Source organism: Oncorhynchus clarkii, chromosome 3 (assembly GCF_045791955.1).
Source record: "Oncorhynchus clarkii lewisi isolate Uvic-CL-2024 chromosome 3, UVic_Ocla_1.0, whole genome shotgun sequence".
NCBI lineage: Eukaryota > Metazoa > Chordata > Actinopteri > Salmoniformes > Salmonidae > Oncorhynchus > Oncorhynchus clarkii.
This window is the reverse complement of record NC_092149.1, coordinates 46,800,535-46,825,000: the sequence shown is the minus strand read 5'-3', so window position 1 is coordinate 46,825,000 and position 24,466 is coordinate 46,800,535. Positions and strand designations below refer to the sequence as shown.

Here is a 24,466-nt window from a genome sequence, read left to right as displayed (position 1 = left end):
CTCAGCAACACTATGGGGGCCTTGACAGAGGTACAGATGTCGTTTAGCGGCATCCTTACCGCAGACGGGGTGGTCAAAGACTTTCTTCATCTCCTCCGTGAATCTGGAGTAGGAGATGTGGACTGTCTCTCCCACACCGCTGTGGCCCAGGAAGGGAAATATTGGCCTCTTCGCTAGCATAAGAGTGGGGCTGTTGCTCAAATACTAGTGAACATTGTACTAAAAGGCTCTGCAAGCTCCGAGGTTGCGCTCGGGAGTCTGAACAAATGGCTCTCGGGGCAGAGAAGAAGGACTTGGGACGGGTTTGAGCTCTGGGCAAAAGGTTCAACCCTGTAGGTCAGACAGACTCCGGTGAAAACTCCTTGATGTGCTCCAGAAGCTTTCAGGGCTTGGTCATGTTGCTCAAGCAGGGCGCCTTGGCCAGCGAGAGTCTGCGGGGTTCTTGGCCAGATTGTACTTTTGCGCGGAGTGGAACAGGGGAACCCAAGAGAAGACTCAGATGAGGAAACTGGGATGAAATAACCAAGGTATTTATTGGAACACAGGGGAAAATGGAATGCAGGTCAGGGGAAGCTCGGGAGGGTTGCTGGAGATCAGGTGCGGAGGCTGAGGCTGGGGTGAGAGGGTTTGAGAAAGGGGAGGCAGGTCCGGGGATCCAAGGGAGTAGTAGAGTGGGGGATCTAGGACAATGTAACAGGATGATGAGACGTGGGACAGGGACCAGAGTCAGAGCGGGCAGAACTGTAGCGGATAGGAAAACAGGCACAGCAGGGTAACAGGATCTGAATAGTAACAAAAGCTAGAAGCGTAGACTGACTGAGCAGAGATTACAATCTGGCAGTGTGGAAGTGGAAGGACTGAGTATTTGTAGAGGTCTTGATTATGGAACGGGTTGCAGCTAGTGTGGATCTGCTCTGACTCCAGCACAACTGTCTCCGTCCACACAATCACACACACACACACACACACACACACACACACACACACACACACACACACACACACACACACACACACACACACACACACACACACACACACACACACACACACACACACACACACAGAGAGAGAGGGAGAGTGAGATAGCACAGGGGAAGTGGCGGCAGGTCAAGGAGACACTGGATGGGCACTAGAGGGTGTGGCAGGAGCAGATGTGACAGTCCTAGCTAGGATACTAAAATGTTGCTGTCAGGCTTTGGTTTTTAAAGCTTGACAATGAATAACAAAAAAACAAAACCTGCAACAAAACACAATGCAAAAAAGAAACATGTAGGCAACTTGAGCAGGTCCTAGGTATGCTATTCAACTACAATATATTTTGAGTGCACCATGCAGAAATGCATCTATGCAGTGCAAAAAAATTAAAAACATGTTTTAAGTTTAAATGTTACAACAACCTATACATTTTTGTTATTTGGAGTTATTTAATACTTTTTGATTATGGTTGCAGCATATTGTCTCTTTTGTTTATCGCTGTGCACAAGAACACCAAGGTAACCTGCCTAAATTACTACCGACTCATTGCACTCATGAAGTGCTTTGAACAACACCATTAGACCCACTCCAATTTGCATACCAACCCAACAGATCCACAGATGACGCAATCTCTATTTCACTCCACACTGCCCTTTCCCACCTGGACAAATATATATTTTGTATAGCTTTATTTAACTAGGCAAGTCAGTTAAGAACACATTCTTATTTTCAATGACGGCCTAGGAACGGCTGGTTAACTGCCTTGTTCAGGGGCAGAACGACAGATTTTCACCATGTCAGCTCGGGGGATCCAATATTGCAACCTTACAGTTAACTAGTCCAACGCTCTAACCACCTGCCTCTCATTGCACTCCATGAGGAGCCTGCCTGTTACGTGAATGCAGTATAAGCCAAGGTAAGTTGCTAGCTAGCATTAAATGTATCTTATAAAAAACAATCAATCAATCATAATCACTAGTTATAACTACACATGGTTGATGATATTACTCATTTATCTAGCGTGTCCTGCGTTGCATATAATCGATGCAACGCTGGGAGATGATTTAACAAAAGCGCATTTGCGAAAAAAGCACAATCGTTGGACGACTGACTGTACCTAACCATAAACAACAATGCCTTTCTTAAAATCAATACACAGAAGTATATATTTTTAAACCTGCATATTTAGCTAAAATAAATCCAGGTTAGCAGGCAATATTAACCAGGTGAAATTGTCTCATTTCTCTTGTGTTCATTGCACGCAGAGTCAGGGTATATGCAACAGTTTGGGCAGCCTGGCTCATTGCGAACTAATTTGCCAGAATTTTACGTAATTATGACTTAGCATTGAAGGTTGTGCAATGTAACAGCAATATTTAGACTTAGGGATGCCACCCGTTAGATAAAACACCGAACGGTTCCGTATTTCACTGAAATAATAAACGTTTTGTTTTCTAAATGATAGTTTCCGGATTGATTGATTGAGTTTGACACCCCTGAGCTAGCGTATCTATGTATGTAACTAGCTATTTATTTATCAAGCTAAAAAGATGCCATCTAACATTAGCTAGCTAGCTTGCAGTGCTGAACTTGAATGACTGTTATACACAGTTAGCCTATCTCTTAGTATTTGGCATCGAGCAAAAGGGTGGGCAGGCAGGCAAGTTCCCATTCAGTTGTCAAAACGTGGGTTGGTACATGCATGTATTGGCAGGCAAGCTGCAGAACAACGAGCAGGCTACTATTCCCAATTGTTTATCAGTGCAATTCTGACAGCCATCTAGCTGAAAAAGTTTGAAATGGTTTCTCTAAAGTTCCCTTGTTATATTTTAGCTGATCTCGCTCTGGCTAGCATTTGTTTTTGATCTTGTTGTTGTTAATGTGCATAGGTAACTGAAGGAGCGAGAGCAAACCTTTTCATGGTTGTTTGTGAAGTTTCCAAATGTAAGAGGACTGCAGTGGCATTTACATAAATGCAGAAATCCATTTAGGTGCATTTTGTGGCTTTTCACGAATGCGTTCTAATGATCTAAAGTCACGTTGTTGCTACTGCAACAGGGTGACTTTCCAGCCCAATTCAAAGTGAATGATGGCAGGCCTGTGTGGCAAATGGCTTATTTGTATATAGGCGTACTGTAGCTCTGATTGGCTATGGCTATGGCACCGGTCTGCGTGGACTCCTGTCCTGGACAGATGTTTTTATTCAGTTTTATTTACTGCAGTGTCTATTAATTTTGCAAACGTACGGCCGCTTTCCCACTCTATATTGCTATAGAAGTTTCACAAATGCCTTACTATATACATCATTCCCAAAAATTCTATGAATTTATGCTTCTCAGAAAATATATTTTTTAAAGTGTTATATTCTTCCTGGGGGTGTATATGAACAGATTTGAATAAGATTTAATCTGGCTAAAATGCTGTCAGTTCCACATTAAACAAAGAGGAATGAGTTGAGGATTTGGTGGAGTCAGGAAACCTACCAATAAAGCATGGGTTTGGGCTGCCCACTTATTCGGACAGACATGGTGACCTGTTGACCTTCAATGACCTCTTGATCATTCATAGTTATCTGTTAAAAAGGATGATGAGCCAGTTTGAAATTGGAACGGAGAACACAGACTAATTTCCATGCTGTAACTTTTAAAATGTAAACTACACTATATGGAACATCCAATGCATGCTGGATGAGGTGAATCACCATAGATTTAGTTAGAAGCAATTTATAGATTCAATCAATTCCAGTGTATTGCAATACCAATAAAAAAATGTTTGAACAAAATATAGTTGCAAAATATCAAACTGATCCCTTGCCCCAAATTTACCACATCAAGGTCCTACAGTATAATGGAAAGTCAACGAAAGCCAGGTGATAGGCACCAGAGAAGCAACGTTATAGTCTCACCTGGAAGGCAGGAGGCTCCTTGAATCGAGTGTCAATTATTTTCCTGGGCTCTGGGCTTCCAAAGTCCATGCCTTCCTCCATTGGGCTGAGGTACTCTTCATCAGATGTGATAGGGCTGCTGATGTCCCTAGGAACACAAATGGTCCCCTGCAGCTCCTGCATAGGCTCTGTCAAATACACATTATAATCAGATAAAGAATAGAATAGGAAATATACTTGATTTTCCATGTTGTGATCACAGTATCTGGAGAACCCACCTCCGAAGGTGAACAAGACTTTACTTTTATTGTGTCAGTCAAATGTCATTAGGAAATGTGGAATCCAGTCCAAAAAACAGATATAATCAACCATGAATAGTAAACATAGAAAAGTTTTGCTCTTTCTCAATTCAATGTGCTTTATTAGCATGGGAGACATAGGTTAACATTGCCAAAGCAAGTGAAGCAGATAATATACAAAAGTGAAATAAAAAATAAAAATGAACAGTAAACATTACTCTCACACAAGTTCCAAAAGAATAAAGACATTTCAAATGTCATATTATGTATATACAGGGTATACAGTGTCGTAACGATGTGCAAATGGTTAAAGTACAAAAGGGAAATTAAATTAAACATAAACATGGGTTGTACTAACAATGGTGTTTGTTCTTCACTGGTGGCACTTTTCTAGTGGCAACAGGTCACAAATCATGCTGCTGTGATGACACACTGTGGTATTTCACCCATTAGATATGGGAGTTTATCAAAATGGTGTTTGTTTTTCAAATTCTTTGTGGATCAGTGTAATCTAAGGGAAATATGTGTCTCTAATATGATAATACATTTTGCAGGAGGTTAAGAAGTGTAGCTCAGTTTCCACCTCATTTTGTGGGCAATGTGCACATAGCCTGTCTTCTCTTGAGAGCCAGGTCTGCCTATTGCAGCCTTTCTCAATAGCATAGTCATAGTCAAAGCTTTCCTTAAGGTTGGGTCAGTCACAGTGGTCAGGTATTCTGCCACATTGTACTCTCTGTTTAGGACCAAACAGCATTCTAGTTTGCTCAGTTTTTTTGTTAATTCTTTCCAATGTGTCAAGTTATTATCTTTTTGTTTTCTCATGATTTGTTTGGGTCTAATTGTGTTGCTGTCCTGGAGCTCTGTCTGTGTGGTCTGTTTGGGAACAGAGCCCCAGGACCAGCATGTTTAGGGGACTCATCTCCAGGTTCCTCTCTCTGTAGGTGTTGGCTTTATTATGGAAGATTTGGGAAGAATTTAGCGTATCTTATCTGGATTTTGATAATTAGCGGTTATCAGCCTGATTCTGCTCTGCATGCATTATTTTGTGTTTTACATTGTACACAGAGGATATTTTAGCAGAATTCTGCATGCAAAGTCTCAATTTGGTGTTTGTCCCATTTTGTGAATTCTTGGTTGGTGAGTGGACCCCAGACCTCACAACCATAAAGGGCAATGGGTTCTATAACTGATTCAGGTATTTTTAACCAGATCCTAATTGGCATATCGAATTTTATGAAGGACTGGACCAAGGTGCAGCATGGTAAGCGTACATTTTTTCTTTATTCAAAATGACGCCGACAAATGAAGAACATAAACCAAACCGTGAAGCTTTGGGCTATGTGCCCTGAACAAAGACAAAGTTAACTTCCCACAAAACAGGTGGGGTAAAAGGGTACCTAAGTATGGTTCTCAATCAGAGACAACGATAGACAGCTGTCCCTGATTGAGAACCATACCAGGCCAAGACATAGAAATACAAAACATAGAAAAAAGGACATAGAATGCCCACCCTAGTCCCACCCTGGCCTAACCAAAATAGAGAATAAAAAGCCTCTCTATGGCCAGGGCGTGACAGTATCCCCCACAAAGGTGCGGACTCCGGCCGCAAAACCTGACTCTAAAGGGGAGGGTCCGGGTGGGCCTTCTTACGGCGGCGGGTGCGGGACGTGGACCCCGCTCCACCTCAGTCTTGGCCCACTTAGGTGGTGCCTCTGAAGCGGGGACCCTCGCAGCGGGCCCCGGACTGAAGACCCTCGTAGGGGGCGCCACTGGACTGAGTGGCGCCGCTCTGGCGGCTCCGGACAGGAGGGAGACTCCGGCGGCTCCAGACAGGAGGGAGACTCTGGCGGCTCCGGACAGGAGGCAGGCACAAGACTCACCGGGCTGGGGAGACACACAGAAGACCTGGCTCTGGGAGCAGGCACAGGACTCACCGGGCTGGGGAGACATCCAGGAGGCCTCTTCCTTGGCCGAGGCACCAGATTCACTGGGCCGTGGAGGCGCACTGGTGGCCGCGAGCACAGAGCTGGTCTCACCCGTTCTGGCTGGATGCCAGCTTCCATCCGGCAAATGCGGGACACTGGCACCGAGCACACCGGTCTGTGAATGCTCCACCTCGACACTGTGAGCATCACCCCATAGCACAGGGCCTGACCAGTCCCATGCTCTCCACGGTAAGCACGGGGAGTTGGCTCAGGTCTGCTTCCTGACTCTGCCACACTCCCCATGTACCCCCACCCAAACCTTTTTGGGGGCTGCTTCTCAGGCTTCCTTGCCAGCCGTGTTCCCACATACTGCTGGTTCCTTTCTCCGGCTGCCTCTGCTCTCCTAGCTGCCTCCACCTGCTCCCATGGAAGGCGATCCCTTCCCGCCAGGATCTCCTCCCATGTGTAGACTCCCTTGCCGTCCAGAACGTCCTCCCATGGCCAGGAGTCCACCTTACCATGCTGCTTGGTCCGTTGGTGGTGGGAAGTTCTGTCATGGCTGGCTGAAGGAGTGTACCAAGGTGCAGCATGGTAAGCGTAAATGTTTTCTTTATTCAAAATGACGCCGACAAATGAATAACATAAACCAAACCGTGAAGCTTTGGGCTAATTGCCCTGAACAAAGACAAACTTCACACAAAACAGGTGGGGGAAAAGGGTACCTAAGTATGGTTCTCAATCAGAGACAATGATAGACAGCTGTCCCTGATTGAGAACCATACCAGGCCAAGACATGGAAATACAAAACATAGAAAAAAGGACATAGAATGCCCACCCTAGTCACACCCTGGCCTAACCAAAATAGAGAATAAAAAGCCTCTCTATGGCCAGGGCGTGACAAACGGTGGCGAGATGGAATTTGCATTTGTGGTCCTGGCGACTGGACCTTTTTTGGAACACCATTATTTTGGTATTTTTGAGATTTACTGTCAGGGCCCAGGTCTGGCAGAACCTGTGCAGAAGATCTAGGTGCTGCTGTTGGCCCTCTTTGGTTGGTGACTGAAGCACCAGATCATTAGCAAACAGTAGACATTTACAGTGCCTTGCGAAAGTATTCGGCCCCCTTGAACTTTGCGACCTTTTGCCACATTTCAGGCTTCAAACATAAAGATATAAAACTGTATTTGTTTGTGAAGAATCAACAACAAGTGGGACACAATCATGAAGTGGAACGACATTTATTGGATATTTCAAACTTTTTTAACAAATCAAAAACTGAAAAATTGGGCGTGCAAAATTATTCAGCCCCCTTAAGTTAATACTTTGTAGCGCCACCTTTTGCTGCAATTACAGCTGTAAGTTGCTTGGGGTATGTCTCTATCAGTTTTGCACATCGAGAGACTGAAATTTTTTCCCATTCCTCCTTGCAAAACAGCTCGAGCTCAGTGAGGTTGGATGGAGAGCATTTGTGAACAGCAGTTTTCAGTTCTTTCCACAGATTCTCGATTGGATTCAGGTCTGGACTTTGACTTGGCCATTCTAACACCTGGATATGTTTATTTTTGAACCATTCCATTGCAGATTTTGCTTTATGTTTTGGATCATTGTCTTGTTGGAACACAAATCTCCGTCCCAGTCTCAGGTCTTTTGCAGACTCCATCAGGTTTTCTTCCAAAATGGTCCTGTATTTGGCTCCATCCATCTTCCCATCAATTTTAACCATCTTCCCTGTCCCTGCTGAAGAAAAGCAGGCCCAAACCATGATGCTGCCACCACCATGTTTGACACTGGGGATGGTGTGTTCAGCTGTGTTGCTTTTACGCCAAACATAACGTTTTGCATTGTTGCCAAAAAGTTCAATTTTGGTTTCATCTGACCAGAGCACCTTCTTCCACATGTTTGGTGTGTCTCCCAGGTGGCTTGTGGCAAACTTTAAACAACACTTTTTATGGATATCTTTAAGAAATGGCTTTCTTCTTGCCACTCTTCCATAAAGGCCAGATTTGTGCAATATACGACTGATTGTTGTCCTATGGACAGAGTCTCCCACCTCAGCTGTAGATCTCTGCAGTTCATCCAGAGTGATCATGGGCCTCTTGGCTGCATCTCTGATCAGTCTTCTCCTTGTATGAGCTGAAAGTTTAGAGGGACGGCCAGGTCTTGGTAGATTTGCAGTGGTCTGATACTCCTTCCATTTCAATATTATCGCTTGCACAGTGCTCCTTGGGATGTTTAAAGCTTGGGAAATATTTTTGTATAAAAATCCGGCTTTAAACTTCTTCACAACAGTATCTCGGACCTGCCTGATGTGTTCCTTGTTCTTCATGATGCTCTCTGCACTTTTAACGGACCTCTGAGACTATCACAGTGCAGGTGCATTTATACGGAGACTTGATTACACACAGGTGGATTGTATTTATCATCATTAGTAATTTAGGTCAACATTGTATCATTCAGAATCCTCACTGAACTTCTGGAGAGAGTTTGCTGCACTGAAAGTAAAGGGGCTGAATAATTTTGCACGCCCAATTTTTCAGTTTTTGATTTGTTAAAAAAGTTTGAAATATCCAATAAATGTCGTTCCACTTCACTATTGTGTCCCACTTGTTGTTGATTCTTCACAAAAAAAATACACTTTTATATCTTTATGTTTGAAGCCTGAAATGTGGCAAAAGGTCGCAAAGTTCAAGGGGGCCAAATACTTTCGCAAGGCACTGTATCTTCAGATTCTAATAGGGTGAGGCCCGGTTCGCAGACTGTTCTAGTGCCCTCGCCAATTCGTCAATATGTTGAAGAGGGTGGGGCTTAAGCTGCATCCCTGTCTCACCCCACGGCCCTGTGGGAAGAAGTGTGTGTTTTTTTTGCCAATTTTAACCACACACGTGTTGTTTGTGTACATGGATTTTTCCCCAACACCACTTTCCATCAATTTGTATAGCAGGCCCTCATGCCAAATTGAGTCAATGGCTTTTGTGAATTTAACAAAGCATGAGAAAACGTTGTCTTTGTTTTGGTTTGTTTGTTTGTCATTTAGGGTGTGCAGGGTGAAAAAGTGGTCTGTCATACGATCATTTTGTAAAAAGCAAATTTGACATTTACTCAGTACGTTGTTTTCACAATATATGAGTCTGCTGTTAATGATAATACTGAGGATTTTCCCAAGGTTGCTGTTGACGCATATCCCACGTTAGTTGTTGGGGTCAAATTTGTCTCCACTTTTGTGGATTGGGGTGATCAGTCCTTGGTTCCAAATATTGGGGAAGATGTCAGAGCTAAGGATGATGTTAATCTAGGGTATGTGAGACAGTAGGTAGCGTCCCACCTCTTCAACAGACAGTGAAACTGCAGGGCGCCAAATTCAAAACAACAGAAATACTATAATTAAAATTCCTCAAACATACATGTATTTTACACCATTTTAAAGATACACTTGTTTGTAAATCTAGCCACAGTGTCCGATTTCAAAAAGGCTTTACGACGAAAGCAAACCAAACGATTATGTTAGGTGGGTGCCTATTCACAGAATAACACAGCCATTTTTCCAGCCAAAGAGAGGATTCACAAAAAGCAGAAATATAGATAAATTGAATCACTAACATTTCATGATCTTCATGAGATGACACTCATAGGACTTCATGTTACATGATACATGTATGTTTTGTTTTGTTATGTTCGGTTCATATTTATATCCAAAAATCTGACTTACATTGGTGCCTTACATTCAGAATTTCCAAAACATCCTTAGATTTTGCAGAGAGTCACATCAATTTACATGAATACTCATAATAAACATTGCTAAAAGATACAACTGTTATGTATGGAATTTTAGAGGCACTTCTCCTTAATGCAACCGCTGGGTCAGATTTCAAATAACCTTTACGGAAAAAGCAAACCATGCAATAATCTGATTCGGCGCTCAGAGCCCAATCAAGACACAAATATATCCTCTATATTATGCAGTCAACAAAAGTCATAAATATCATTATAAATCTTCACTTACCTTTGCTGATCTTCGTCGGAATGCACTCCCAGGACTCCCACAAGAAATGTTTGTTTTGTTCAGTAATCCATCATTTATGTCCAAATAGTTACTTTTGTTAGCGCATTTGGTAAACAAATCCAAAGTCACGAAGCGCGTTCACTAAAAGCAGATGAAATATCAAAAAGTTCCGTAACAGTCAGTAGAAACATGTCAAACAATGTATTGAATCAATCTTTAGGATGTTTCTAACATAAAATCTTTAATAACGTTTCAACCGGAGAATTCCATTGTCTTCAGAAGTGCGATGGAACAGAGCTCCCTCTCATGTGAACGCACATGGTCAGCTCATGGCAGACCTTACTCATTCCCTACTCCTTCGGCCCCACTTCACAGTAGAAGCATCAGACAAGGTTCTAAAGACTGTTGACATCTAGTGGAAGCCTTAGGAAGTGCAACATTACCAATATCCCACTGCATCATCAATAGGAGCTGAGTTGAAAATCGACCAACCTCAGATATCCCACTTCCTGGTTGGATTTTTTTCTCAGGTTTTTGCCTGCTATATGAGTTCTGTTATACTCACAGACATCATTCAAACATTTTTAAAAAGTTCAGAGTGTTTTCTATCCACATCTACTAATAATATGCATATTCTAGCTTTTATGGCTTTGTAGCAGGCTGTTTACTCTGGCATGCTTTTCATCCGGATGTGAAAATACTGCCCCCTACCCCAAAGAAGTTAAAGATTTTAAGTATGGCCAATTGGAATTTGTTGTCTGTATATTTTATAATTTCATTGAGGATACCATCAACACCACAGGCTTTTTTTGGTTGGAGGGTTTTTATTTTGTCCTGTAGTTCATTCAAGGTAATTGGATAATCCAGTGGGTTCAGGTAGTTTTTAAGAGTTGATTCTAAGATTTGTATTTGATCATGTACAGTTGAAGTCGGAAGTTTACATACACTTAGGTTGCATTGAGCTGATTTCTGACGTGCTGTTCCTTCTTTTCCCGTAGTGCATTTCTGTATTGTTTTAGTGATACACCATAGTGAAGGCATAGACTCAGGTTTTCTGTGTCTATATGTTTTTGGATGGACAGGTTTCTCAATTTCTTTCTTTGGTTTTTGCATTCTTCATTGTTGTTCATTTTCTTCGGTTTTCTGTTTGAAATTCTTAAATTTGACAGGGACGCTGAGACGTCAAATATACTGTTTATGTGTTCTACTGCCAAGTTTACATCTTCACTATTACAGTGGAACGTTTTGTCCAGGAAGTTGTCTTAAAGGGATTGAATTTGTTGTTGCCTAATTGTTTTTTGATAGGTTTCCAAACTACATTCCTTCCATCTATAGCATTTCTTAATATTACTCAGTTCCTTTGGCTTTTATGCCTCATGATTTAGTATTGCTCTGCTGAAGTAGACTGCGATTTTGATGTGATTTGATAGGGGTGTCAGTGGGCTAACTGAACGCTCTGAGAGACTCTAGGTTGAGCTATAGGTGTACCTACCATAGGAGTCCCCTCGAAGCCTACCATTGACTATGTACATTCCCAGGGTGTGACAGAGCTGCAGGATTTGTGACCTGTTTTTGTTGGTTATGATGTCATAGTTGTGCCTAGGGTGGCATATGGGGGAGGGAATGCTGTCACCTACAGGCAAGTGTTTGTCCTCCTGTGTCCTGAGGGTGTCAGGTTCTGGCATTTAGGTCACCACAGACTAGTACATGTCCCTGGGCCTGGAAATGACTGATTTCCCCCTCCAGGATGGAGAAGCTGTCTTCATTAAAGTATGGGGATTCTAATGGGTTGGATATAGTTAGCACACAGTAGGACATTTTTCTCTGTTAAGATCATTTCCTTTTGAATATCTAGCTAATTGTAAAAATGTTCCTCTTTTGATTAATTGAATAGTGTGAGTTAGGTCTGCTCTATACCACATTTGCATACCCCCTGAGTCCCTTCCTTGTTTCACACCTGGTAGTTTGGTGGATGGGACTACCAGCTCTCTGTAACCTAGAGGGCAACCAGTGGGTCCGTCTCCTCTATACCATTTTTCTTGTAGGATGACAATGTTTGTATTTCAGATGTATTTGATGAAGTCCAGGTTCTTGCTCTTTAGGCCAAAGGCAGAGGACCTCAAGCCTTGGATATTAAAGGATCAGATAGTGAAGGCTTTGTGTTCCATAAAGTGTCCAGTGTTGTTGGTCGTGTGGTTTGGCCCCAGGCCAGTAAATGTGAGCAGAACCTGCTGAGCATCTGGTACATCTGGTATTCTGGTATTCCATTAGCTTGGGCTAGTGTAAGAGTGGGGTTGGCCCTTCTTGCACGCTCACGGCCTGGGCGTATGTGTGACTTCCATGTTCAGGCCCCCTTTGCGAGAGTGGGGGGCATGGGGTGAGCAGGAGGGGCATAGGTCTGGTCTGAGGGGGCCTAAATGGGGTGTGGGGATGGTTGACTTTGGGGGGGGGGGGGGGGGGGGGGGTTGATTGGTTGGAGTGGGGGTATGGTTTTGGCTGGTGGTGTTGTGGTCTGGATGTAGGCCCTCTCGGCATGGGTCCTTATGTGTAGGTCCATGGGGGGGGGGCTGAAAGGTGGGTGCTCAGAACGGGTGGGATCGGGGTTCGTTGTCTGTCCCGCTGTGTTGTCGACGCTATGGTCAGGGTCTGGGGTGCACTGTTCTGCTGTGGTGTCGAGACTTTTGTCGGGCGCTGAGGTGAGCCTTTCTGCTGGCTTCTCTGTGGAGGTGGCTACCTCTCTAATGGGTTGTTCTCTGTCACACACCATCCCCCTCAGCCTCTCCTCCAGCAGTCTGATCCTCTCCTCTAGTGCTCTGTTCTTCTCCTGCTCTTTCTCTTGTAGATGTTGTCTCACTACAGTACAGAGTGCAGATATGTCTATCTCCACCTCCTGCTCTCCAGGTCTAGTTAAGGGGGTGTTGTTGTGTTGGACTGTGTCTGAGTCTGTCCTGACTGGAGTGTAATCACCTGCTGTTCCAGCTCCACCTGCCTTACCTCCAGCTGGGTGAATTTATTCCTCATTTCAATGAGGGAGTAGTACTCTGTGTTGGGAGGTTAACTTTCTGCTTGGGGTGGCTCGTCTGTGGGTTTATGTAATGAAGAGGTCTGGTCTCAAGGGAGAGCTTCTCCTGCTGAGCTATTTCTTTGATTAGGTGAAAGTCCAGCTGAATCTGTTTGCGATTGCCCTGTACCAATACTGTTCCAAACTTATAGAGATTTATATTAGCTGACTCAGAGACAGTATCCTGACAGTATCCTGTCTAGTATCCTGAGTTTCTCTCTCTCTAATATTAAATATTGGTAACTGTAAATATGAAAATATTTCAAGAGTGCATGTGAATTAGTGTCAATGTATATATAGTAAAAAGTAAATGCTGTGAAAAGGCCTCCTCTTACACCAACAGTATTCCAACACACTAAATGTGACTTGAATGCCCATAATGTGACATCTAAAAAAAGAGTAACGTTGCATATAGTAAGAAATACCAAACAAAACCATGGCTGAAGGATGAGTAATTAATTTGTACCTAAAACTTATTTGGAATATTCTGCAACACTTTATAATATTTTAGAAAAATTATTTTATCTTTATTTAACTAGGCAAGTCAGTTAAGAACAGATTATTTTCAATGACGGCCTAGGAACAGTGGGTTAACTGCCTTGTTCAGGGCAGAATGACAGATGTTTACCTTGTCAGCTCGGGGATTCAATCTTGCAACCTTTCAGTAAACATAATCATGTATAAGCATGATAACCATTTAAATTCTTAAGTAATAAGGTCTAATGTATTATACTGAATATTACATTTTCCCACGTTGGAAGTTAATAAAAATCTATCTAATTTGTATTCAGCAGGAATTATCTTATGAGACCATAGGGGACTTACAGTCCTATATGTCTGAATGGCGACCATGTACAAAATAGTTTTTAAAGTACACATGACAAATCATGTACTATAATGTGTGCTTGTTAGCATTATCATGAGTGTTTTATTGTTAATCTCAGGTGTTAAGGCTTCTCTCTCTCTCTCTCTCTCTCTCTCTCTCAAATACAAGCATTCATATTCTCATTAATTTGTACACTGTAGAGAATATTACCATCTTGATGGCTCTGGGAGCAAAAGGGTCTAAGTTTCTCATTTGAGTAAGATAGGTTCTAGATGCAATAATGAACTGAAAGTGTTTGATGGTTGAATTTATACTTTAACTAGCCTATGTTTAACAAACAAGTTCATGATGTAATTTACCCTAGACAAGATGTTACTTGCGTCATATCTTAACAGTGGATTTATATGGCAATGAAACCAGTGTGTCTTAACAATTTATTGGTTCAATTTAGCCTCCTAGTTGCTATGGTAACTACTCAACTAAGTGAGTTGGCTCAACTGGAATATATTGCTTGAACACATTTGAGAGAGGGAGGAAGAGAGAGAGAGGGAGGTTATGAGTGGGTGAGGAGAAATGAGGAAATAGCTTTATGAAGAAGGAAATAACAATGTACATCCTTTTGAAATGGCAGGGCAAATAACAATGACAATGACACACGGGTCAGTGGAGTGACAAAAATGTCCACATCATCCTTTAATTCACTTTTCTGAAATATCCAAATGACTTACACCCATCTGAAAAAAAAGGTTCCAAAAGAGTTCTTATAGCCAAAGAACCAGTTTAGGTTCTAGACAGCAAATGTTTTCTATGAGTGTAGAATGCAAATGTTGGCAAAAGTCAGGTGCAATTCCCAAAGGCTAAAGCTCAGGCTACAATCTCCAGTACAAGGACATTAAGCAGACATAAGGTTCAAGGTAAGGGCCGGTAAATCAGAAGGTCTCTAACCTTCAGTACTACTTCTTGTTTAGTAATAACAACAAGGTATTATTAAATAAACTTTAAGTGAAGGGTGACCCAACCAATGCAATGTTGCAACTTATGCTTACCTGGTTTGATCGAAAGTGTGGCACTGCTAGATGTTTTCCCAGCCTCATTGGCAGCTGTCACACAGTACGTTCCAGCATCACTTGGTTTTGCACATTTGATGAAAAGTGAATAACGCTCTCCCTCCACTTTGATCCCATAGTTTAAGCTGTTTTGGATTTTGATATTGTCTCTCCTCCAGGTAACTAGATATGGACACAGACAAATAAGAGTTGAGGCGATATAAAAAATGTATTTGTGCTCAACAAACTGGAGTGAAACTGGTGACTACATTCTTAGAAAAAACGAGTACCAAAATGGTTCTTCGGCCGTCCCCATTGGAGAACCCTTTCAACGAGAAATCCTTTTGGGTTGGAAAGGGTTCAACCTTGATCCCAAAAGGGTTCATCAAAGGTTCTGCCATGGGGGCAGCCGATGATCCCTTTTAGGTTCTGGATATAAACGTTGTTATAAAGTGATACATAGAGATAGAGATAGCTTGCCTTCTGGGGGAGGCATGCCAGCAATGATGACTCTCAGCAGGACCTCAGTACCAGCAGTTACCACAGTGTCCTTAAGAGGAAACTCAAACATAGGGGCCTCCAAGGGGTCCTCTTCAGCAGACACGTAAGAGTCGTCTGAAGAATCTGCACAAATTACAAAACGTAATTACAAAGACATTCATGGCTGTGTTCAGAACTAAGGAATACAGATGAGAATTTAAATTTGCAAAGACAAGGAAAATAAGATTACAAGCCTCTATTATTCACAACATATATTTTCATTTTGATAAATATAGACAGATTGAAAATAATTCCCACCTAACTCTGGAGACATGGGACTACTGCGGCGACCCTTCCCCCTGGTCTTCTGTGTTTGACCTTCTTTCGAATTGGTTGCCTTCTTAGACCTGTCAGTATCAAGAGGAACTTCATCTTCCATGGGCTCTTCCTCGACAATGATGGTAGGTATGATTAGCTTGGGGGCTGGCTTGATCAACTCCACTTCCATTTTCTCCTCAGATGGGGAAACTGGAACATTTGTAGAAGAGGTAGCCTGCCGTGGAGGTTTTTGCGGATGCTGGATTATACGCTCTTGTACAACGGTTGGCGTTCTCTGTACCAATGGACTTTCTGGTCTATCCTCTACTTTTCTTAATGCTACATCTACAGGTATTTTTGTTCCTGGCGATTCTTCCTTTGGGGACTTTTGCACAGGAGATTCTTGGATGTCCTGTGATTCTTGAATACAATATATCCTCTGAACAAGAGGGCTTTCTGGCCTGCGTTCAACTTTGTGTAGCGTCATCTCGACAACATTTCTGCTTGGTGACTCTGCCTGCTGCTGGTGATTTGCCAATGGATTGTAAGCCCTCTGCATCTGCATCTTTGCTGGTGATGGAGACCTCTGAACGATCTCCCTGACAAGACTGGCTTGATTTACCTGTCTTGTTGGCCTCTGTCCCGGTAAGTCAGCCAGTTGCATAGATTCTGGAGTTGCAGCTACTTCTCCCAATCTACTGTATGTTATGCTACTCATGGAGTGTCGGTCAATCTCTTGGGTTTGGGGCGAAGGCTGCCCCTGCCGTGCTTGTTCTTGTAGCTGTAGTCGTGGTGATTTTGGTGGCACTACTTCTTTGGGCTGTTCCATCTCTTTCTGCTGCTTCTCGTGCTGGGCCCGTTCCCGTTCCTGGAGCTTCTGGAGAATTTGAGGTGGGAGGGGCTCAATCTTCCTCAAAGGCTGCCTGCCACTAGCCCTGAGCGAGAGCTGCTCGGTGGAGAAGGACTTCTTCATGTGAGGTTTACCCACAAGCTTCTTGATTCGTTGAAGCTCTTCAGTGAACTTGTTCTCGATTTCCTGGACCTTCTGGGTGGTACGGGGCCTGCAGTCCTCCAAGGACGCAGCCCTCTGTCTGAACATAGACCTCCGTTCGGCAGCGTCCTCCTTCAGAGCCTCTCGTAGGTCTTCCCTCGAACTCTCTCTGGAGATGCCCAACCGGCTCCCTCCATCGTCCGAGTCGACGGACCCGGCACGATTGAACCCGGCCCAGGACCGTCCTGAGATGGAGCCTTCATGATCATAACTTCGCCTTCGCTCTTCGAAACCACGCACCTTCTCGAAGATCTTGGAGCTTGCTCTGGTCAGTTTGGGGGATGGCCTAGTTTGGTATTCCTTGCGAGAGTACTCACTGACACTGACTGGCGTCTGAGGACGGGAGTCCTGAGTACTGCTTAGAGACATGGCTGATGATTTTGGATGTTTCACCTTCTCCTCAAATTCACCAGGGACAGTGTCTTGGTAGTCTGTTGGCACAACAACTTTCTTTCGGGGGGTGAGGGGTGTGTTTGGTGTTGAACCTGAGCGGCTTGGCATTGGAGAAGTGGATGGGCGTTTGATAATTTTTGGTGAGGCGGGTGGGAAGACTTGTTGGGGAGATTCCCTCAAAAACTCTTCTGATTGGCTCCTGAAAAAAATTATGGGAAAATATATGTTAAAGAGTTCTAAATGATGCATGAGCCAGTGTGAGTAATGTTAGGACTATCATACATAATTATATAATATAAATATTTCAATGTAATTACACTGTATATGAAACAAAAGACGTCAAACATCATTCTGTTCGTTTGTTCATAAGATTGCAAACAGCATGCATGCCATTCAGAAAATTATCTATTCAACAACGGCATGTATAACAACCAGAAAAGAACCAAAGGGGTCAGTGATACCTCACACATACAATGAATTGCAAACAGTGCTCTGGATGGCAGTTTGTATCAGTGTTGAATGGCGGGGACCCAGTTTACCACCCAAAACCACTCCCTTTTCCCAGGAAAAAGAAATGCAAGAAACCGGTAAATTATAATAAATGATTTAAATAAAGAGCATGGTATGAAATGGAACTGTTAAATTACAGTATATGCAATGTCTAAATCTGTCTTCTCTACAGCCTCTGCATGATGAATCATCAATGCTCAGGGTGGAGCATGGACAGACAGTCCATCTCAGTATGGAGCACAGTTCACAATGCATGTAGACCTATCATCTCATCATGGTAACTTTTTTTCTTGTGACAGGTAGGCCTACATTTTCTACAGCATAGACTGCGGCAGTAATATAAAGACTGAATGCACTTCTAAACAGCCTGTCACTCAAATATCGCTGCTTTAAATCAGTGCACGCACGAGCACTCTCACAGTGTTTCTCTCTCCATTAACTCCATTCAAAGCTTCTAACTTATAGCCTCTGTCTCTTGACTAATACGCACACACTTGTGCTCCGCTGGCCTCTCTCTTTATTAAAAAACACTCCATAGCTCTTGGAGTCCCATGCAGGAAAAGCTAGCCTAGTATAGCTTGTTGGACATAATTTGTTATTCTAATCTAATACATATGCCTATGTATATGCTTTATAATGCTTTTGAATGAAACTTCTGGTTTTGGCTGGAAATACAGGGTAACCCGGGAGAAAAGTGATTTATTTTTGGGAAAATATTCAACCATAGTTTGTATAGACACGCAGTGCACATATGTGAAGTCCAAAAAAAGCAAGGCAATGCTCCAAAATTTGAAATGTTTGGAGTACAGTACCTGATTGCTTGCTTGCATCAAACATTTGGCCACTTTCTTTCTTTTCATTCAATGAATGATGGGTCAAAATTGAGAAAAAGAATTGCGCAATGGGGGAGTCGAAGGAAAGCATAAGCCAAAATGAGAATTAATCTGAATAAAGGCCAGAAAGCAAGTTGATGCTTAAACTGGCAATCTGCAGTTCAACCATAACAAAGTGGGCCACCCTACCACTGATTTGGTAAACAGCTAAGGGATGGGTCTGGAGTAATGTAACCACTCTCAAACTCATAGACAGAGCTATGGATGCAAGGACGGACCATCCATGAGATCTTAATGATAGTTTTAACCATGGTTTGAGGCAATACAGTGTTTGTTTACAATGACATTTTATTTTGGGTTCTGATGGGGTACAACAATTGAACTAAGCTCATGAAGAATTTACAAGTTATACTCTTTAAGAATCAATGGGTATATATCAGGGGCATTCAACTCTTACCCTACGAGGCCAGAGCCTGCGTGTTTTCTGTTTTACCTGATAATTCATTTCACCCACCTGGTGTCACAGGTCTAAATCAGTCCCTAATTAGAGGGGAACAATTAAAAAATGCAGTGGAACTGGCTTCGAGGTCCAGAGTTGTGTTTGAGGGGTATACATGTATGTAATTAAAGATGCACTCTAGGATCTTAAGCAGTACAAATTGTATTTGTAACATATCACACAAATTACACACAAAAACAGGGACCTGTTTTGGCTTGTGAGTACCACTTTCAAAGCTACTAGCTGAAATTGAACAAAAATTTGAGAGTACATTTTTAACACAAAACTCCCAAAACGTATCAATTGCAGATTGCGTCTTTAAGGAATGTTTACTCGTCAGTAGTGAAATCTGTTCTTACAGTTACTCAAATAATACATACTCTTGAGTGATCCTGCTCAGTATATCACCTGCACCTCCAGTCATGTGGTGACAGCAAATGAATACACATCCGGGTACTTCATAGTTTCTCAAGTGGGAGTTTTCACAGGGGCAACAATCCACTTCTTAAAGCATTATTATGTGTTGCACAGTATACTAGTAAGTCAACTGAAAAACAGTTATTTACTTGTGTTGTACTTGTTGTGCTTTAATCTTTTATTCTTTCCTAAGTGTATTATTCAGGCTTCTTGGGGATGTTAACCTAAAGGAGTATGGTTTGAGTATCCATTTATAGATACTGAACCTGCTGTCCTAGTAACCGCTAGCTAAAGACAGACTGTCATTGGACTCCCCTACTGGCCGGGTTAGATTAACATATGATGCTCCAATCACAGAATTGACCCCTTTGTGCACACTGTTTGCTTGCCTGGCGGGCTTGGAGGTGGTTTGAAGTTCTTCGCCCCAGCTGTCCATCATTCTGTCCCCTGTGGCAAGATAAGACATGAAAGAATTACTGTATAATATTGTGTGTTGAGCCTATAGTTCAGTCATTACTTTCTACTTGAAATAATCCAGTACCTCAGTTGGCATAGTTAAGATAACAAAGGCTGACTCAGATATAACCTTCAGACATGCAAAAAATAGTTACATATAAGCACACTGTAAGCTTGCACAGACCTACAACTGTCAGTAACAGATAGGATAAATATGCCTTAGCCCTGGATTTATAAACAGCAATGCTCCTATTCAAATCCATAACACCCATATATAAAACAAAAAGCAATTTTCCATTCTATACAGACAATTCTGTGAACCCAACTCATGGCATAAATTATATTCAGCTATCTGGTGCAGAGAATGTGATGATTATAAAGTCTACAAATACCATGAAAACTTGAATACTACACAGGTGTTCACAAAATATAATATTTGAGGCAATACCTTTCAATCAAGCAAACAAATGTCTAGAATGTACACTATAGTATGTGGACTCCCCTTCAAATTAGCGGATTCGGCTATTTCACCCACACCTGCTGTTGACAGGTGTATAAAAATCGAGCACACAGCAATGCAATATCCATAGACAAACATTGGCTTTACTGAAGAGCTCAGTGACTTTCAATGTGGCACCGTCAACGGATGCCACCCTTCCAACAAGTCAGTTCATCAAATTTCTGACCTGCTAGAGCTGCCCCGGTTAACTGTAAGTGCTGTTATTATGAAGTGGAAATGCCTAGGAGCAATAACGGCTCAGCAGCGAAGTAGTAGGTTACACATGCTCACAGAATAGGACTGCCGAGTGCTGAAGCATGTAGCGTGTAAAATATCACCTGTCGTCGGTTGCAAGACTCACTACCGAATTCCAAACTGCCTCTGGAAGCAACGTCAGCACAATTATTATTTGTCGGGAGCTTCATGAAATGGGTTTCCATGGCCGAGCAGCCGTACACAAGCCTAAGATCACCATGCGCAATGCCAATAGTCGGCTAAAGTGGTGTAAAGCTTTCTGCCATTGGACTCTGGAGCAGTGGAAACACGTTCTCTGGAGTGACATTCTAGACGATTCTGTGCTTCCATCTTTGTGGCAACAGTTTGGGGAAGGCCCCCGTGCACAAAACAAGGTCTATACAGAAATGGTTTGCTGAGATCGGTGTGGGAAACTTGACTGGCCTGCGCAGAGCCCTGACATCAACCCAAATGAACACCAAGGAGGATGATTTGGAACGCCGACTGCAAGCCAGGCCATATCGCCAAACATCAGTGCCCGACCTCACTAATGCTCGTGGCGGAATGGAAACAGTCCCCGCAGCACTGTTCAAACATCTAGTGGAAAGCCTTCCCAAAGGAGTGGAGGCTGTAATAGCAGCAAAGGGGGACCAACTCCATATTAATGCCCATGACTTTGGAATGAGATGTTCGACGAGTAGGTGTCCACATGCTTTTTGTCATGTGGTGTACAGTGGCTTGTGAAAGTATTCACCCCTATTGGCATTTTTCCTATTTTGTTGCCTTACAACCTGGAATTAAAATGGAAAATTATTATTTGTATCATTTGATTTAAACTACCACTATGAAGATGGAAAATATATTATATTGTGAAACAAGCAAGAAATGACCAAAAAACAGAAAACTTGAGCGTGCATAACTATTCACCCCCCCACCCAAAAGCAATACTTTGTCGAGCCACCTTTTGCAGCAATTAGAGGTGCAAGTCTCTTGGGGTATGTCTCTATAAGCCTGGCACATCTATCCACTGGGATTGTTGCCCATTCTTCAAGGCAAAACTGCTCCAGCTCAAAACTGCTCAAGTTGGATGGGTTCCGCTGGTGTACAGCAATCTTTAAGTCATACCACAGATTCTCAATTGGATTGAGGTCTGGGCTTTGACTAGGCCATTCTAAGATATTTAAATGTTTCCCCATAAGCTACTTGATTGTTGATTTAGCAGTGTGCTTAGGGTCATTGTCCTGCTGGAAGGCGAACAAATCTTTGGAAGACAAACAGGTTTCCCTCAAGAATTGCCCTGTGTTTAGCGCCATCCATCACCTTCAATTTTGACCAGTTTTCCAGTCCCTGCCAATGAAAAACATCCCCACAGCATGATGCTACCACTACCACCATATATGGGGATGGTGTTCTTGGGGTCATGGGGTGTTGGGTTTGCGCCAGACATAGAGTTTATCTTGACAGCCAAAAAGCTAAATTTCAGTCTCATCTGACTAGAGTACCTTCTTCCATATGTTTCGGGAGTCTCCCACATGCCTTTTGGTGAACACTTTAAGCAATGGCTTTTTTTATGGCCACTTTTCTGTAAAGCCCAGCTCTGTGGAGTGTACGGCTTAAAGTGGTCCTATGGACAGATACTCCAATCTCCGCTGTGGAGCTTTGCAGCTCCTTCAGGATTATCTTTGATCTCTTTGTTGCCTCTCTGATTAATGCCCTCCTTGCCTGATCAGGGAGTTTTTGTGGGCAGCCCTCTCTTGGCAGATTTGTTGTGGTGCCATATTCATTACATTTTTGAATGATGTATTTAATGGTGCTCCGTGGGATGTTCAAAGTTTCTGATATTTTTTTTGAACCCAACCCTGATCTGTGCTTCTCCACAACTTTGTCCCTGACCTGTTTGGAGAGCTCCTTGGTCTTCATTGTGCCACTTGCTTGGTGGTGTTGCATACTCTGGGGCCTTTCAGAACAGGTGTATATATATACTGAGATCATGTGATATATCATGTGAAACACTTAGATTGCCCACAGGTGGACTTTATTTAACTAATGTGACTTCTGAAGGCAATTGGTTGCACCAGATCTTATTTAGGGACTTCATAGCAAAGGCGGTGAATACATATGCACGCATATAGCAAAGGGGGTGTATGAAATAAGTTTTTATTTTCATTTCACTTCTCCAATTTGGACTGTTTTGTGTATGTATTTTACATAAAATCCAAATAAAAATCTATTTAAATTACAGGTTGTAATGCAACAAAATAATAAAAATGGCAAGGGGGATGAATACTTTTGCAAGGCACTGTATTTGACAATGTGTAACAGTTACACACATGCAACTGTTGATGTTTCATACATTATCCTTCATGCATTTGAGACAGTGATGATTGGAAAAGACACCATACCTGCATGCATAGCCTGGTCCTGAAGACCTCTGCTTCCTTCTTTAGTCTCAATGGGGTCTCCACCTTCGTCTTCTGTGGTCTCTGAGTCTGAAAGAGTGACAAGGAAAAGGTATTTGACTCAAATCACTGTGGACTGATAATGGGGCTGGGAACTGCCAGTGGCCTCATGATACGACATTATCACAATAATTAGATGCCAATATGATATCTTTTGAAATTCTCATGATCCTCACAGTTCAATATGTAAGCGATTCGATACTGCGATTTTATTGCAATTTTATTTGATGTTCCAAACATATTGCTCATGATACACTGAGTATACCAAACATTAGGAACACCTTCCTAATATTGAGTTGCACCCACTCCCCTTTTGCCATCAGAACAGCCTCAATTCATCGGTGCATGGACTCTACAAGGTGTCGAAAGCATTCCACAGGGATGCTGGCCCATGTTGACTCCAATGCTTCCCACAGTTGTGCCAAGTTGGCTGGATGTCCAATGGGTGGTAGACCATTCTTGATACACACAGGAAACTATTGAGCATAAAAACCCAGCAGCTTTGCAGTTCTTGACACAAACTGGTGTGCCTGGCACCTACTACCATAACCTGTTCAAAGGTTAATCACCCTCTGAATGGCACACATCCACAATCCATGTCTCAAGACTTACAAATCCTTCTTTAACCGGTCTCCTCCCCTTCATCTACACTGATTGAAGTGGATTAAACAAGTGACATCAATTAGGGATGATAGCTTTCACCTGTTCAGTCTGTCATGGAAAGAGCAGGTGGTCTTAATGTTTTGTATACTCAGCATATGCCTGGTGCAGAGAGACAAGAAAGAGCATGAGAAAAATACTTTTGATCAGTCATGGAAATAAAAGTGCTGAACACGTTGGGTCATTATTGAATTAAATAGAATATGAGAACAAGCTATAAGATGAAAATTACCAGAGTTTTGGAGCAGGTACAGCCGACTAGTGCTAGCTAAAGCTATCTACCAAAAAATGTCTCAGAGTCAAAGTATCTACTGTATATAATATCATCCAAAATGATATTGCAAAATTTAAATATATCAATTTCCCCCCCAACACTAACAGATAACGTATGATGTTGCATGACATTCCATTTTAAAGCTAAGGGGTGAATCTTAACTTCCACTCATGTCAAATTTTCACTTTAACAATTGTATATGATTCAACGCATTTATAGCCCAGCACTAACACACCTGATTTAACTAAACACCAAGCTCTTGATTAGTTGAATCAGGTGTATTAGTGCTGAACCTGAGGAAAAATTGTGCACCCCCTGAGAAGTCACCCAGGAATATACACTGCTCAAAAAAAATAAAGGGAAC

General features: G+C 42.5%; 1 protein-coding gene across 2 annotated transcripts in view; it reads right to left on the bottom strand.

Annotated features, from left to right (window-relative positions):
- Window positions 1-24,466, bottom strand: part of LOC139396411 (striated muscle preferentially expressed protein kinase-like) — a 134,205-nt gene that overhangs the window by 68,630 nt on the left and 41,109 nt on the right. For both annotated transcript variants that reach the window (XM_071143451.1, XM_071143459.1), the window contains 7 exons: window positions 23,112-23,198; window positions 19,910-19,967; window positions 15,818-17,460; window positions 15,500-15,643; window positions 15,020-15,202; window positions 3,884-4,050; window positions 3,462-3,550 (listed from right to left, as the gene is read on the bottom strand). In XM_071143451.1, coding sequence (XP_070999552.1) covers window positions 3,462-3,550; window positions 3,884-4,050; window positions 15,020-15,202; window positions 15,500-15,643; window positions 15,818-17,460; window positions 19,910-19,967; window positions 23,112-23,198 — 2,371 coding nt within the window. The remainder of the gene's footprint in view (window positions 1-3,461; window positions 3,551-3,883; window positions 4,051-15,019; window positions 15,203-15,499; window positions 15,644-15,817; window positions 17,461-19,909; window positions 19,968-23,111; window positions 23,199-24,466) is intronic.